Source organism: Mytilus edulis, chromosome 10 (genome assembly GCF_963676685.1).
Source record: "Mytilus edulis chromosome 10, xbMytEdul2.2, whole genome shotgun sequence".
NCBI classification, from domain to species: Eukaryota; Metazoa; Mollusca; class Bivalvia; order Mytilida; family Mytilidae; genus Mytilus; species Mytilus edulis.
In genome coordinates, this window is record NC_092353.1 from 44721517 (window position 1) to 44739832 (window position 18316).

Genomic DNA, 18316 nt, shown 5'->3' on the forward strand with positions numbered 1-18316 from the left:
ATCGTAATTATTAATTGACTGTCTATCATCTGAAAAAAATGAGAGAAATTTTAAGTCAATTTATCTTTATACTACATTTTCCCACCTTTAGCTGATATTCAAGATTTTTTAAAATACACATTAAAGAAAATGTGTTACAATTTTTTTTTAACTTGGTAGATTAATTAATGGATTTTCATCAAATTTTGTATTTTGTTACAGATTTAAGTAGAAGTAGGGTTTTACATCGACAGTTTCAAAAGATGATTGATTAGGAGTGAAAATGATGATATAATTGACACAGCAACCACTATGCGCCACCATGTTTGCATAATTCTCACTCTCTTCTTTTAAATGTAGCAATATGCCATGTGCAAGTTAATGTTCCCTAACAATGATCACTTTATTATTTTCACACAATTTTTTGCTCATGTCACCCTTCAGGTCTATAAATAGTGCAGCTGTTGCAAATTAACAAAAGATAAAAGAGAATATTCAATCATAAAAAAATATCCACTGAAATGGAATAATCAGATATTTCAATACAATGATGTGTATTTAATGTACCAATCCATTGTAGATTATTCAAGTTTTTGTGTTTTATAGAATGCACCTGCTATTGAGATTTATGTAGAAAAAATCATTTTGAAAATAAAACAGATCTCTGGTTTTAGGAAATGGTAGCGTTGAACCATTATAAATCGCTCAACCTTTAAAGCAAGCTTTCTGACTTTATGATAGTATAATATTAAGTTACTTTTAAAATTACTTGAGCTGTTTTTCTCTCACAGTTTAAAAAATTATGTTTTCTTTGTTAAACAAAAAAGAAAAAAAAATGATACAAATTTTCATGAATGAATAAATTTTATAGAGTAGAAATTTAAAAGACAAAGTTATGGTTTCTTTTTTAACATGAAAAAAAAAATGATACAATTTTCATGAATGAATAAATTTTATAGAGTAGAAATTAAAGACAAGATTGATAGGTGTACATGACAAATGAGAGATAATAGGTTATCTCCAACATTGCTTTATCTATGGTCGGTAGTTTTATGCGTTTTGTTTATGGTCATGTTATGTGAGTCATACAAGCATGTCCTACTGTGTAAACATTTAAAAATGCACTTTATATCCTTGGCTAATATTTCAAAAAACAGTCATATATCTCTGGTATTTGTATGTCTAATGTATTTTCGTGTAAAGGGATACCTCATTGATAATCTAACTTGTCTCGTTGATTGTGTACTCTGTTTGAACATTTTTCATTTTCCTTATTGAGACATTTTTGGCATTTCAAGGAGAGAAGAAAGTTAAGAATAAAAAATATGCTAAAACAGGGAAGCAGGTGATCTAGGATTTTTTAAATAGTTCTGCAATTCCAGAAAAAAAAATGAAAATATATCAAAGAGAGAACAAGTCAAAAATATTTTGAATGATATTTTGCTAAAAAATTATAAGATAAGATAAGATAAGATATTTTTATTTCCAATTATGGGCCCCAAAGGGCATAAACATTACAACATCAATAATTTTTTCATAATACAATACAAACAATGAGATAAAAAAAAAAAAAAAAGTTAAACGAGAACTATTTAAGTTCTTAAAGAATACGTAGATAAAGAATCTATAGTATGTTGGTTTTTTTTAATACTAATGCATTTTATTACAAGTGTGGTTGATATAGATAACAAACAAGCAGCCCAAAAAGAAAAAAAAAAAAAAAAAATAGATATCCACATATGTATAGTACACAAAAAGTTGGATCAATTAAATATATAATAATTAGCCAAAAAGAAAGTAGAAATTAAACATGTCCATGACTCATCCTTATAAATCGGAATTATATGAAATATATTTGGTATTTTTTTTTTTACATTAAAGTCAAGGTGACTAAAGCTTAATTTTAAATTATGTTAGACAAAAGTCAAGGTGACTAAAGCTTAATTTTAAATTATGTTAGACAATGTTGCTGGTATAACTCGTGTGTTTAAGAAGATCAAAGATAATCAAGCAGTTTATTAAATTTTGTTTGAGTACATTGATAGTGTGTATTGGGAGTTAGCCTTCTAGTCGACCATAATTTATCTTATATATACCTGTCATAAATGAATGAGTGTCAATGTCATTGGACAATAAATAAATTTCAAAATAAAATTTCACCAAGATTAATAAAGTCATCATTAATTATTTCTTATAAGTAAATATATTTGACATGTAATTGGTTATAAATAAATCTGATTGAAATAAAAATCATGTGGTCACAAATTAAAAAGGGATTTGACGTTTGGGATCAGGAAATAGGTCAACAGAAAAGGAACCTGAAAAGGTCAACAGAACAGAAACCCACCAACGTAAAACTGATTCTCGTGAGCTAAGCTTGGACACTACATCTAAAATTGAGAATGGAAATAGGGAATGTGTCAAAGAGACAACAACCCAACCATAGAACAGACAACAGCAGAATTCAATCTGATTGGCTTCAAATGCACATTGAACCATAATTCTACATAAAATTTCATGATCCCACTGTTTAAAGGTCAAGATTTCACTGTAAAAAAGATCATGTAGAACTCAATTACCATACCAAACACTTGGCAGAAACTCTATTTACACTTGTCGATCTGACGTAAAATTTAACAACTCGAATGCATTTGTATTTGATCGCCTTTCAGTTTATATTTGATGATCTTTCAGTTTAATGTGCAGAAAATAATATCTGTTTACTTTTTAAACGGAAAAATGCTAATGCCCAATGGAGGTTATTCAGTATTTTAACAGGATTTTACTTGCTGGGGTGTAAATAACATAAGCAATAGTATAAATAAGGTTTCATGAAAATGGACTCTTGTTCGGATTAATTTCATGACTAAATGCTAGGAGATTATCATAGATAAATATTAGATATTTCATTGCCATAATTAAACGAAAAACATCATATAAATCACACTTAAAGAATTTACATTACTGAATTAATCTTTTAACTGTGTGATTTTAGGTAGAAAAATATTATGATAGGTTTGTTTCAGTAGAACCTTTGATCTTGTGGATAATGTTATAAATTAAATGATTTTCTATCAAATAAAATGTGCTCAAGAAATGTGAAAGACATTAGTATCTACCTATTATGTCTAGATCAGGAAAATAAATAGTAACGGATTACAAAAACGTAATCGGGACTATTTCCTCAAGTTGTTTTTGTACCCCTGGCTAAGTTTTGACAGTCGTAAATCCCATTTACTGGTTAATTGTCACATATGTAGGTAAAGAATGTATGAATTGTCAGGTGATTGGTTGGTTAAGGTCATATTAAGTGAAAACTTATAAACTAGCCAACAGCGGGGTTAGATAAATGAATTTCTGTTTATCCATAAACTGTCATTGATAACAAGTTCTCCCATACTGTGAAAAGAGCATAGTTTACAGATTTTTTCCCCCTGGTGTCTCCCTCCCGTTCCATTCATAGGTTTTATTTTACGGCAAGGTTCAGCTTTTTTAAGTTTACTCTAGTCTTTTAGATGAGAGAGTTGTCTTATTGTCACACATACCACATCTTCTTATATCTCTTAAACCATTATGGTATAATGTTTCTTAGGACTTGCTTATTATTATCGATTGATTAATTACTGCTTAACTTTGTGTTATTGTTAGGTTGCTGTCTCTTTAAAGTTTATTTCTGACTTCTCATATTCTTAGATAGATATAGGAAGATATGGTATGAGTGCCAATGAGACAACTCTCCATCCAAATAACAATTTATAAAAGTAAACGAGAATGTTTTCTCAACTTTTTCTTTAAAAAATGGTATATTTGACTGATTAGATCCCAAATTGGTAATATCATGTATCGGAAAACAGCCATTAGAATATTTAATTTTTCTCCTTGAACGATAACAATTCATTTATTGAATCATTGCAGTTTTGTATTGTGGTTTATTGTAGGACAAGTATTTCAATTGTCATTGTGTGCAAATTGATTTTTTGAAAAAATTCAAACAATTTACCAACAATTTATATTTTAAAGATTTGAATTACGATAAGTCTACCTATAAACTGACATGCAAGGTATTGTTATTTTAATCGAAGAAAATTGACGAAAATACAAAATGATAAAAATCCATTTTTGTGCTATTTAATTTGATTTTTATCCTTTTTACCTACAAATTAATAAATCACTCCAGGTGTTTCCTAATTTACATTTACCTGAAAATATTTTCACAAGATATTGGAAGACCTTTTAACAAATTATATAAACGTTTATTTGTGAACTTAATCAAATTCAAATAATAGGACTGATCTTTTGTCCGAAAAAGAAAATCATTTCTATAATTTTATTTTTGCACAAAATTGATGATTAAATAATGACAGATTTGATAGGAATGTTATGAAACCTTCAGCAAATATAAAGTTTCAAACCTTTTATTCAAATTAATAAATATTTTTCTTGGGTAATGTGAAAATATAGACAGTAGTATGTAACACCAGTAAACATAGGTCTTTTTTTCTTTGTTTGATGTCTGTGGTGTGTAATTGATAGGGTTTTTGAAGAAAGAGTGTAAATTTCCTCACTTGTTACAATTGAGATATCATTGGCTTAGCCCACAACATCTGTCACATATCATTCGTCTTTGATGTGTGAAAAATGTCATCTGAAATAGTAACTTCCTATTCAGGTTATAATTGAATATAAAATATCTTAAAATTGCAGGAAATGTTTTTAAAGGCAATATATGGATTTCCAAGCACTATATTTGTAACATGTTTTTTTCTCTGGAAAATTGTATTTTTACATTCAGTAAATGATGTTTACACAGATGTGTTTCCCATCAAATGAAAATAACGTTTTATTTTTACAAGATAATTTCCACAATATTGACATTTTCTGGTAGATTTGAGTTGAAACATTGACCCATCATCCCTAATGGCAAATTTCAAATACCTTGGGACACTAAAGAGGTTTTAAGTTTACATCAGAATTTGTTAAATGGATATTTTTTCTCCTTTAAGATTTAGCGTTAATAGATGTTGTAAAAGATAATTTGATAATTCTGATGCTAGTTAAAGTTTTACATTTCATTGTTTATCAAATAATCATCAGTTTCTGTAGGACCATATTTTTAAGGAAGATGTTAAGGATATGTGGTCTCCATTCCATTGTAATTGACTTACATTTTATGGCTAGTTGTTCATGCAACATTGCCTAATTTAAGTGTTGTTTAGTTGATGAACTATTATTAAATGGACTCTAATTATAATTGAATCAATAAATGACCAATATTATGCCTGTCTATGTCAGCTTCCATATCCTCTATCATTACTATAATTAACTAGCTTTATGTGAGGGTCAGAATGGGGTTGGCCCATTTGGGTCTTTATTTCTATAGTCTCTGATTTTAAAGCCATTTATCTTATTTAATTTCTGGTCCATTACTGTCTGTTCTTTATATTTTAGAAATTTTTAGAAATCTGTATTCTCTTTCTTTTTTTTCCTACTTTAACTCGCTCTTATTCATATTCTGTAAACCCCACCACGAACCCCTTGAATTGCCTATAGCCATATTGGTACAACTTGAATTTGCTGTTCAAAAATCTTATATGGTTTTCGCCTTTCATATGTTTTGATAAGAGCCATCATAGAAGTGTTTTATGTACAAGATATGTGTATCTGACGTATAAAGTTGTTGATACTGACTTGTGATTGAAACAAATGTCTTTATACTAGATATTACTCCAAAAAGAAAATAATGGTTAAGATATGGCATATATGGTCATATTATTATTTTTTTTCACAATTTGATAATACCAGTATCCCTTTATGTGTTATTTATTGTTTAAGATATGAAAGTATTTGTAAATGCTGATTCATCAAAATGCATATGAAATAAAATATACTCCCACCTAAAAAATTCATGGTTTCTGAAACATCTTTGCATTAATGTGTTGTACTTGTAATTCAATTATATAGATATAAATTGCATTTATATTTAAATTTTAATATATAAAACTTCTTCTATATTTCAGATATTCTGGCAATGCATCAATAAAGACATATGATTATGTAGTTTTGGATTCAGGTTGGTACATTTTGTTTGTTTGCTGTTGTACACATGTACAGTCACCAGTATTACACCTATCAATATATTTCATAAAGGTAGTACACTTGCCCTGATTGTTCACTGGATAATATGGATTCATTTATTTTTGTTGGATACCAATTTTCCTGGATTTCATGGGTACAGGGGAACCACAAATTTAGATTTTAAACGATTAACACATTTTCTAAAGGAATAAATACAGACTTTGCCAAAACCACAAAATTAGATATCCACGAGTATGCAAGTTTTCCTCAAACCATGAAAATTGGTATCCATGAAGATAAATGAATCCACAGTATCACCTGAACGGGGTCTCATTGGGGGTTCCAATCCCGGGTCCTGCTTACTGTTTTGTCAGATTCCTGTATCCCGCTTACACTATGTACGTAAGCAATTCTTATTTTTTTGTCATTTCCCGGGTCCCGCTAGACCTCATTTCCCGTTTTCCCGACTCAATAATTTGACTTTCACGTGTCACACTTACAAAAAATCGGCAATCCCGCATCAGACTTAGACCCCAATGAGACCCACCCTGAACACAAGATGCTCTCCTGATTTTCTTAATGCTTGTTCCCAATCAATAAGCTTATCTACAGTTCTATGTTTGGCATACATCTTTGTTCAGGCAAAAACAAAAATGTAAGATGTCCCCTTTGGTTGTTTTTTTAATTTGCGTAAAATGTTACTTTTATTCCTGACCCTGTTAGACCCTCAGAAGTAGTCAAGGTTCTCAAAAAAGCCTTGTTGTCGACTTTTAGATAGATATGATTAAAAGGAAATATGGGGTAAATATCAATGCAACCGTATAACCCTCAATAATGATTATTTACTGTATCTAGTTTAAGTTTTTGAGAGAAATTGAGTAGTAAATTGAGTCTTGAATGGTGAGGACTCACTTTACCACTCAAGTCTACGCTACTTGATACTATAGTGAATTTAATCCCAGTCAATAAATCATTCATTAAATGATTTATATTTATGTTTCATCTTAACTCTAAAAACTCATAGATTTTAAGGGACTTTTAAGAGCTAGAATTATGTAATATAGCCAAGTGGTTTTACCATTGTAAATATTTTAAGAATTCTCGAACATAAATATTACTTGATATGTAGATTTTTGTAAGCAATCCAATAAATTACACCTTTTTCGCAACATCAAAATCATCATGGAACAAATTGAAATCATTCATTTAAAAAAAAATTGCTATTGATTTGCATTAAAGTTCTAGAACCTATGAATTCAAATAATATGTTTTTCTTTTTTTTTTAAAGCATCTATTCTTTAAAATGAATTCTTAGATAAACATAAATAATTACCAGTTATTGATTAAAAACTGAAGGAAAGTCAATATTTACCGCAAAATCATTCAGTGTTAAAAGATTGTCATTCTGGTTCTATTCTTACAACGTTCACTTCTTGCATCGGTACATTTAAGTCAGGCAAAATAGGCTTGAAATAGGCTTGAAATAGAAATATTTATGAGTTTAAGAATCCGAAAAAGCCTCAGAAGTTAATTGAATACCTAAGTCTTTGTGAAAATTTTATGATTTTTGTGAAGCTTTTAATTTGTTTGAACTTCGGTAATTAAACACATAAGTAATTAAGAATGGAAATTCCAAAACCACATTCATAGCATGAGAGTTGATATTGGATAATGAAAGAATCATAAAGATAATTTTGATTTTAATGTTAATTGTTTTTACAATGGGGGAGGGGTATAAAGAAATCATCCTCTCTGTCAAGGGGCGGATCCAGTCATTTTTAAAAGGGGGTTCCATCTATATGTCCCTAATTCAAATGCATTGATTGGCAAAAAGGGGGTCCCAACTATATGTCCCATTCAAATACATTGATTGTCCAAAAGGGGGCTTCCCTCACTGCTGTCCATCATCCCAAAATTGGTTTCCGTTCTTTAATTTGCCTCTGCCAAATGTTATGAAACTTTTAAGACACGCAATACTTTTTATCACCAAACACAGATCAAGTTTAATATTTAGGTGGCAGTTTATAATGTACCTGTATAAATTGAAATTTGTTGCAGTTGCAGTATATTTACAAGCAAGGACATCTGCTTTATTTACATCTCTTTATTTTAAAAAAAAACCAGTCTAAGTGGAAAGGTAGGAATTATCTCCCTTGAAGGATTGACAAATGTTGATTAAGGTTGAAGTTAAATGTTGCTGCTGCAGACAGAAAGGGCTATTACCATTGTCTACGTTAATTTATGGGGGAAAAAAATCATTCAAGGACTTGTCCATTGTAAAATTGAAACTGAATGCATGAATATCTATTGTAATTCATAAGACTGAAAGGAAGTGATTAGAATAAAAAGGAAAAATCATGCTTAAATTATTGATCCATTTCTCAATAAATGTTCAATATTAGGCCAAACAAAAAAGTACATGTGTTTACTGTCACAAGCTGAAAAAAATTAAAAAAGGTAGGTATGTAGGGATTTTTTTTTTATTTTTAATATTTTTTTACTTTGCGTCTATCTGGGGAGCAACATTATGACTTTAACAGTGCTTAATCAAAAACGGTAAAAAATACTTAAGGGTAGGGGATAAAAATTAGGGTAGGTAAGGGTACAGTTAACTCATATACTTTTTTGTTTGGCCTTATATGAAATCAACATTAAGAGGAATGAACTCTTGAGTAGAAAGTTTTTTTATTCAAGATTTTTACTGTTTTCTTTTTTATAGTCAGAGGTATAGGGTGGTATAGATTGATGGCATAGGTTTTAATACTTGTGTAGAAATAGTTTGAAGTGAATCTCTTTAGTATAATAACTTTCGTTCTAGAATCAATATTTCTTTGTTTATAATCCCAAGTTGAAGAGTAGGTTATAGAAATATTGCTTTAGTGTATAAAATAATGGAATACAAAGTAATTGTGATTATTTTGTCTTTCATTGCTTTGTCTGTGTCGCATATCTCGGCGGGAATCCCAGATCCAAAACTCTTACATCAATTTTTGTAAGCAGTAAAACTTCATTAGAATGTTTACAGCTCTTCTAAAGCTTTTATTTCATTATTTTTTTTTATTAACACACTGAATCGTGGTACTTTGTTAATCTGAATTACTTGATGTTCCAGGCAAACACTGCATGCAGTGTATAATTTACTCAACTTCTCAAACTTGATGCAAAATTTCAATTGATTTTTAAAGTGTTTTGTCAAACAAGAGCCTGAAGCCTCTCTTTGGTCCTGAAGCCTCACTTTGGTGTATAATGGTGATGTGAAGTACCATTCATATATACTCCTTCTAAACTAGTGTAATTAGTAGAAATCTTGTAACAATAGTGGACATTGATTCTTGTTAAAGTATTATTATACTAAACATTATATACCGTGAATTCATTTATTTTCATAGGTACCGATTTTCGTGGATTAAGGAAAACTTGCATGTTGGTTGATATGTAATTCATGGTTTTGCCTGAGTCTACATACAAGCCTATAGGAAATTTTGTCATTCGTTGAACATTTAATTTCGTGGTTCACCTGCACCTACGAAATCCATGAAAATTGATATCCAACGAATAATAATGAATTCCGCAGTACATAGAAGAAGTAGTGTTTAACAATGTAGAATACCCAAAGATTGTTGGGTTGCTGTCTTGTTGACAAACTGTATAGTGAACATGAAAGTATCCCCTCACATAAATCTGTTCAGTTGTAAAATCCTAAGGTTTTGTCTTTTCATTAATCTAATCATATTCTGGTATGTCTCCATTTTCCCAATCCCATTCTTTTTCATTTACCATCTCCAAGTGTCCAGAAACAGACTTAATAATAGAAGCAATCTCCATTATGTCTGTTCAAATGCTCCGTGTTCTTATATATTGCATGACACGTTAAATCTGTTGATCTTATAGCCCAACTACCCCTCCAGGGTATATCCCCTTATCTATTGCATGACTTTGTTAGCATTGATTTTCACAAAACCAATTCATTACTTTTGTCTCAGTCGTTAAGCTTGTTTGAACAAAATCTAATTTTTTCAAGAAAAATGATGAAAATTTCTTTGCAATTTGAGGATGGAACATTAGTCATTCCTTCCTCAATTCATCATAAATACTTCAAGTAGATTTCATTTTGTTATGCCACTTGGGATATTCATGTTTTCCATAGAAACAGCAATTTTACATTTTTGGATGAATAAATGACATATCTAAGTGAAATAACATATAATGAAGTCGGCCATTAGATGAGCCGACTATTAAGTTGAAGATATAAACTGATAGCATCGGTCATGACAAAATTATACCTATATATTATGGGATTTTTTGTTCGAGTTATGACAAGAAAATTGGCCGATGTTTAATTTGTAGAGATATCGTACTGTTCATCAAGATAATTGCATCTTTGATCCAACATCAAAAGTTCAGACATGCATAAGAAAGGAAAGTACGGGAATGTTTCCCTCAAATATCATAACTCTTAATGGAACTGTCTGATTTAATACTGATGTATTAGGTTTTATCCTCTTCAAGATCAACTTGTCTCACCTTTATAAAGTAGAAGACAAGCTCTCTCCATTTTTATGTGCGACAAGTAATACTACTATGGAATGTTCGACGTGTGTAGGCTGGATGAATTTAATAAAACGGATATTTTCTGACGTAATGTCAAGAAATTGGGAATTATTGAGCATATCGTAAAAGACAATAGAATAATTTTACAAAAGGATTTCACATGATCACTTAATTTAGGTTTTCATTGTACTATTAACTTTTACCATGAAATCTTGAAGTTAGTTATTTTCATATTCCATAAAAATATGAAACGTATCAAAAAAATTCTAAGATACTTTCAGAAAAGTCAAAAACAAAAAACAATGTCAAAGGATGACTTTTTGTTATTTATAAGTATATATATGAGGTCTCAAACTGTCAAGATGATAAACAGCAGTAGAAAAGCACTGTACCTTTGAGACTTGTCTTTGATTACGACCTAGCCTAATATTTCAATGGGTTGTTTTTTTTCATGCACATCCATGAAATGTAAATTAAGTTTTTGAATCCATTTATTATTGCAATTATCTGAGGATCAAGAGACAAAAATGAGATTTATTGATCTAATTTCAGGAAATACGAATATGACCAGAATGTAAAATGAAAGAGCTTATTAATGTAAATCCTGCGTTTTGCAAAAATAAAAACATTGTAAAAATATATGATTGTCACAATAATTCAATCTGGTCTTTATGTTTTCCCTTGGGTTACTGACATCAGAAACGTTCACCATGTCCTTCAAGCAAATATTTTTTTACCGTAAGAAAAAGATTGATCAGTCTTTCTCTGAACCTCAACTTCATAATTTAATTGACAAATTTTGCAAATATTTGTTGACCATAAGAAAAAGATTGATGACTCTTAATTCTCGGAGCCTCAATTTCATAATTTTATTGACAAATTTTATCTGTATTCTACAGGAATGTGTTGTATTCCAAAAGTCAAATCAGGTATAGATCGTGTTGAGCTTAATTTACAAACAATTCGCTTTATAGTAAACCACAGTGTGATGCCTTTAACCTGCTTATTATCAATAATTGAATACCTGCTAGTATAAATTTATTCTCACTTTCTTTCATTATAAAACTCGTTACATATAATGCTTATAAATGATATTGCAAGATATTCATCATATTGGGGTTAAAAAAAATAGAAACCCTTCAGTTTTTTATATTAGAAATGTTAACCATTCCTTGGGCTTGTGTGTGGTATATATGTGGTTTATTTACATTGATTACTGCTTCTTTATCTTTGGAATTGAAAATTAGGATCAAGTATTTGCTGAAGAATTGTGTTATGATTTGCTTGCTAAATGGGAAGGGGAAACTTGTAAAAATTTATGAATACAGGCTTATGGAATCATTGAAAATGCCAATGCAGCTTTCTTCAAAACTTTGTTGAATGAAAAGAAAAATAGTAATAGTTAAAAAAAATTTTTTTTATCTTTGAATTAAAATGGCTTATACATCTATTTTTGTTATAAGCCATTCTGCAGTAAATCTACAGGAATTAAAAATCTAGTCGGTCTCCAAGGAGTCCCACAAGAATTTGTCTCTCACTCCACAAGAAATTCACAGGAATTACTATCCAACAAATAGTTTTGAATCCGCAGTGAAGAATTTAAGGATACAAACAACTGAGAATTATTGCACCATAGATACTAAAATTTCAGAAATTTACATATTTTCCAGGATTATATATATTCATAGCATGTTAAGGGCAGTTACTGTTTTAGTAGTGAAAGATATTTTAAGTTGTGTATGAATATTTATTATGATTGTGAAAGTAAGGCAAAACTGTTAATGATGTTTATCCCTAGTGTAAGCTGTGTATATAAGCTGAGTATAAGCTGTGAAAGCCACCTGTTGAAAAATGCAAGTTGTTACAATGTACTCTATTTGTTTAGTATAAGTAATGATTGATTTTTTCTGTTTCAGATAGAACTGTTGGGGACAACAGAAAGTCTGGAACTCTGGGAAAATTATTTCGTAATATTGGGATAAGACGTTCAGGAAGAAAACCAGGATTTAAACAACATGAAGGTGATTGCATGTTTATAGTTGTCCAGGAATAGATGCTTAGAAATGAATAATGACAGTAAAACTGTTTGTAATTACGGCTTAAATCTACATGTATTGCATCTACCAAATATATTCTTTGCCCTTTAAAGCTTGCTGTTCAGTGTGAGCCAAGGCTTTATGTTGAAGAAAGTACTTTGACCTATAAAAGTTTACTTTTACAAATTATGACTTGGATGGAGAGTTGTCTCATTTGCACTCATACCACATCTTCTTATATCTATTATCTTGGAACAGCAATAAAAGGATTGTTCCTTTACTTTGTGTGCTCTGTATGCTGTGTATGTACTGAATTTGTGTCATGGATGGATCGATACCCATATATTGTTAAGTAAACATCCCCCTTAATGATTATAGTTACTTCAGAAAATTTCAGGTAAAAAAAACAAGATTAAAGGACAATAATTAATACACTTTTTTTTTTCTTAAACAGTATTATGCCATCATAATGTATTGTCTTTTATTTCGTTCCTAGGTGACCCAAATGCCTTTGATATCACAATGTCAGATGAGGACAGAATGGCTCTGATGTTAATGGTCAAAGAAGGGAAAATAACTACCCAGCATGCAATAGAAGTGGTAAGTTTTTTGGGGGAAATTGCTTGTGTCATTTTGTCTCTGTCTATTTAATACTAAGACTTGCTCATCTAAATCTTAGTGTGTCAGACTATAATAAACTCATCACAGATACTAGGATAGTTTTCTCATTTGATTTGTTTTACATGGTCATTTCGGGCCTTTAATAGCTGACTGTGGTATGGGCTTTGCTCATTGTTGAAGGCCATGTGGTGACCTGTGGTTGTTAATTTCTGTGACATTTTGGTGTCTTGTGGAGAGTTGTCTCATTAGCAATCATACCACATCTTCTTTTTTATATTCAAAGATGCCAGTGACACCGGAATCAAAAAAGTATTCACCTTGTCAGCCATTTATATCATGGATAAGTTGATGATCTCTCTTGAAATAAATCTTTGTTTATTGTAAACTCCTTTACATCGATTCTATTTCCTGTGTTAGGATTTGATTCACTTTGTAATTCAGATTCATCACCAAACTATGTATCTATATCAATACAAATTGATAAGATATTACTTGATCTTAATAAACATGTTTCTTCGTCTGTAGTCAGCCTCTAAATTAACACATATCTCCATTTATTCTTAATCCATCGCTCCGTTAACAATATCGTATCAAACATGTTTCAGACAAATCTATTGTATTTGGACGAGGCACTATTCTTAAGCAATCTCTTGTGTTTTATCAAGCTTTTGCCATCATTATTGTGTAATATTAGGCTTGATTTGGAATTATGTTTCCGATATAAGAAAAGCAGTCATGTGTCGATAAAAGGCGACTTGTTTCTGAAACAATTTATTTTCAGACAATCTGACTGAAATAAAGAATTCCAAGTTGAATTTGAATAACAACATACATTTCTTTTATGAAGTAATAACAGTCCTCTTTATCAAATTGGCTGTCAGTTTCAACCTAGACAGCAATTAGTTATGGATGGTTGTTTATAGCCAGACATTATATTTCATTGTTTCTTTAATTGACTCTGTTTTATTAAAATTAATCTTAGCAAGTAAGATTAGATTTTGTTTCAGATTAAAACCATCCTATTTTAAATCAGTTTTCTTGCATCTGTTCAAACTGATATTGTGGTTTAGAATCTTTTAAACAAATGTGAAGTATTTGAATATTGTCCAACTGCAATAGTTTGCTTCAAAATTAATGCCTGAGATTTGCCCAAGTTCCACTGAAGTAATTTTAGTGTTGTATCATTGTATCGTTGTTGTCTTGTTGTCATGCATTTTCTGTTGTTGGCAGTGTTGCATCTGTGGCATCAACAATGTTAAACCTGAAGCACTCCTCAGGGTGCAAGATTTGCTGGCTGTATTGAAGACCCATTGGTGGCCTTTGACTGGTTTCCACTCTTTGGTGGGGTTGTTGTCTCTTTGACACATTCCCCATTTCCATTCTCAATTTTAAAGTTTGTAATTAAGTAAGTTAAAGGGGACCAAAAATCCAATTGGTTCTCTTTTCCATGCATATCTGCTCAGGCCCGTAGCCAGGAATTTCCAAGGGGGGTTATTTGGACTCACGAACTCGACTTTAACAGTCACAATTCGAACAGAACGTTGACTTTAACAGTGCTTATTTGTTATCAAGGGAGGGTTTGTCCGAACCCCTGTGGCTACGGGTATGCTGCTGTTCCATAGATTAAACATTACCCTAGTATTAAGGAAGATCTCCAATTCACATGTCTTTAGTATGTATTATTAATAAGAAAGGAAAGGAGGAAGACTAATGGATTTGTAAATTTGTTTTATTGTATTGTATCAAATAATAAATAAAACCCCAGGATGCTAAGTGCCTTATAATTCATTACAACTGATAAAGTAAGTCTGAAGGAGGAGGTTGCCAAATTTTGTAATGCTAACAATATAATAGTTTATATTGAAGCCTTCAAGGGAAAGATGGATATTTTATTTCGTTACTCATTCTAATGTTAAATTTTTGGTTCCATTCCTTTCTACAGGTACTTGAGGTAGTCCAATCCATGATAGTTTAAATCCCTGGAAAATAATCTCTATAAGGTCTCTTTTCGCTCAAACCAATATAAAATCATAGCTATTTTTCTTGGCATTATGAACAGAATTGACAACAACCAAATTTATTTGAAGATTTAAACTATTTAAATATTCAGTTTAATACTTCTTTCTTTGGCTGTGTAATGTTTTTGAACCCTCAACATCAATTGCATTTTAGTTAAAACCTGTATACACCTTTGGTTATCTTGAAGTTCCGTTAAAACAATGTAAAAGTGCATATTCACATTTTATTTGTACTAACGCATTTTAAAATTAATCACCCAATAGAATGCAACCTTTGTTTTTGTACAACAAAGGAAGGTAAAAACCATATCCTACAAAATTGAAAAAAATAGCTTCCTCCAGAAAAAATCCTGCTTATATTTTTCCTTATTGCATTTTGTTTTTACCTCAGATCTACTACAGCCTAGTACAGTGACAGCTTGAAAAGTCAAACATTTGTGAAATTCTGACGTTCCTCATGTCAAGATATATGCTAATAGAAACTGCAGGTTTTAAATATGCAACTTATCAAATCATTTCTAAACAAGCTATTAAAATTGGCTTCAAAGTATAAAAGACGTAAAAGTTAATGAAGAGTTAGTTGAAGGCAACAGCAGGTTAGCAATACATGTTCTATCAAAGTGTACAACTCAATGAAGGGGATAAAACTTAATGCAGGGAAAATACAACTTCATTTTATAGACAGAAACTTCTCTATTCTTGAATTAATTGTAAAATTACGATCACGCACTAAAAGGTATTTGTTTTAATGGATCCTGTTTTAATTTCAAATGCCGGGAGTTTATAAAGAGCACATTATTAACTGTGTAAGCAATATGTGAGATGCACTTAGAAATAAACAGTTTTAATTATCGAAAGGTCAAAATTTAAAGGATTCTCTCTCCATGAAGTAAATAAAATCGGCAGCGCTCTTTTGATAAACGAAAAAAAAGAGGTATTTATTGGGCAATACAAACAGTTAATAGAAGATCAGAATAAGTACTATGTTGTAAAGTACAAATATTATGAATGGCGCTTAAGAGGTATCTGTTTTGTCTCATGTCAGTAGACCAGGGTGGATCCAGTCATTATAAAAAGGAGGGATCCAACCAAATGTCCCCATTCAAATGCATTGATTGTCATAAAAAAAGGAGGGTGGGTTTCCAATCCCTGTAACCCTCACAACTGGTAGTAACTTTGATTTCATCATTCATATTATGTGTGTTCAATTCGTTTATTTGGATGACTATGATTAAAAAAGCAGCAAACATCACTTTTACAATATGTTGCAGTAATATAAACATTGATCTACCTTGTACAAATTGTCTCAATCTATCTTAATTATAAAAATGAATTGATCCCTTGTTTTGGTAAGTTTCACTTTGCTCAATCTTTAGTTTTCTATATTGAGATTTTGTCTTTCTTTTTTGCAAGTGTTTACAACAATCAGCAAAATGTCAGTGAAACATATTTTAGAAACCACATGACAACTTTCATTTTAATTGACTTTTTAGTATAAATTGGTCCACAATGCTTTTCAACTTCCAACTTTAATATTTTGCCTGTTTTACTTTTTTTGATTCAAGCATCACTGATGAGTCTTTTATAGATGAAATGTGTGCCAGTGTACAATATTGCCAGCCTAGTATCTATGAGTTTATTTACAGTGGTAGTAAAGATTATAATGACAAAAAGGATATCATGGCACAAAAAAAAAGACAGAACTATATTCTTGAATTACTAGTGTCTGAAATGAAATATTGCATCATTGGTTTAGTTTTTTTATTGAGAAAAAAAAATCGGTAATTTTCTGGAACCTTCCCCTGTAGTTTGTCCTCCTACGATCCTGATTGATGATATCTGTAAACTTAGATGCTTACGGAGGAAAACTTGAAATTCTATCTTTTAATGAATTCTCAGTATACTCCACAAAGTTTAATGCTAAGTGTTTCTCAATACACATCGGTCAAACACTGAATCATCCGTCGAAATTCTCTAATTGAGAAATAGAGCAGCCTGAGGATTTTCGGAAAAAAATAACTTGAGTAAAATAGATTGCTTGGTGATTTTGTCACAGTAGTCTAGAATCAGTGTCAGCAGATGAAACCTTGGGAATGACATTGCGAAATTGGAACTTGAATGATTTATTAGGGTTGTCAGTAAGATGTTTTTTAAGACCTGTAATTGTTTTAAAAAATGACTAATTAAAAAACAGCAGATTGGGAATGACAAGCTGCTCTAAAATGGAATCCCTAAAGAATTTAGAAATAGTCGTGGAACAAGAATTTTGGAGCCTGCATCTTTTATTTGTCGTCTCTGCTTGATGCAATTTCCCCCTTATTCAACACATAGTATACCATAAACATTTATGTTTGAATGAATGTAATTTATAAGAGTTGCAAACCAAATCATAGACTACCATGATTAAATTATTTATGTATGCAAGCGAAGATAAAAATGTAAAAACACATTTTGTTATTTGAGTTGTGCTAGGAATACTCTTGAAAAGAAGATCTGGTTAAAATTGATCTATTATTTGCTTATATTGGCAGAAAAAAATAAACCCTTGTCTTGTTTTAGACAGTTGTCCTGTAAAGAAGCGTTTTTAAATTAGTGATTTTAAAAGAAAGTGATAATTTGGTGTCATTGGGTCATTGTCTCATTGGTCTTTGACCCATGATAGAAGGCTTTATTAAATAGAAAAAGCTATCTTGATTAAGTCAAAGCTGCTATGCAAATAAGAGCATTAAGTTTGACACAGAAACCTGTAATAACGATTACTCTATTGTAGGAATATATATATAGAAATTGTACAAAAAAATAGACAAATAGGTTGTAGTTGTTTATAGCTGTTACTGTGTATCAGATCCCAAAATTTGTAAACCAGTGTGGATGTAACATGGAAAATTGTCAAATATTACAAAAAATGCTTCTACAGTGTAACCTGTGTTGTCCAACACACAGGGGGGCCAAAAATGTTAAATTAAGCAGGGTGTGGGAATACTTAGGTTTTTTATGCAAGGAAAGGAATATATTAGGACCATGACAATGTGTCAG

The 18316-nt window shown here is 30.7% G+C and overlaps 1 protein-coding gene across 4 annotated transcripts in view; it reads left to right on the forward strand.

Moving 5' to 3' along the window:
* The window catches only part of LOC139491268 (SAM and SH3 domain-containing protein 1-like), a 73046-nt gene that overhangs the window by 26002 nt on the left and 28728 nt on the right, over positions 1–18316 (forward strand). For 2 of the 4 annotated variants that reach the window (XR_011656502.1, XM_071278809.1), the window contains exons 5-8: positions 5997–6049; positions 11505–11534; positions 12522–12626; positions 13138–13241. Coding sequence is in view for 2 of the 4 variants with exons in the window: in XM_071278809.1 (XP_071134910.1) it covers positions 5997–6049; positions 11505–11534; positions 12522–12626; positions 13138–13241 (292 nt within the window). In the remaining 2 variants the exon portion in view is untranslated. The remainder of the gene's footprint in view (positions 1–5996; positions 6050–11504; positions 11535–12521; positions 12627–13137; positions 13242–18316) is intronic. The other 2 variants (XR_011656503.1, XM_071278810.1) reach the window with 1 other exon arrangement.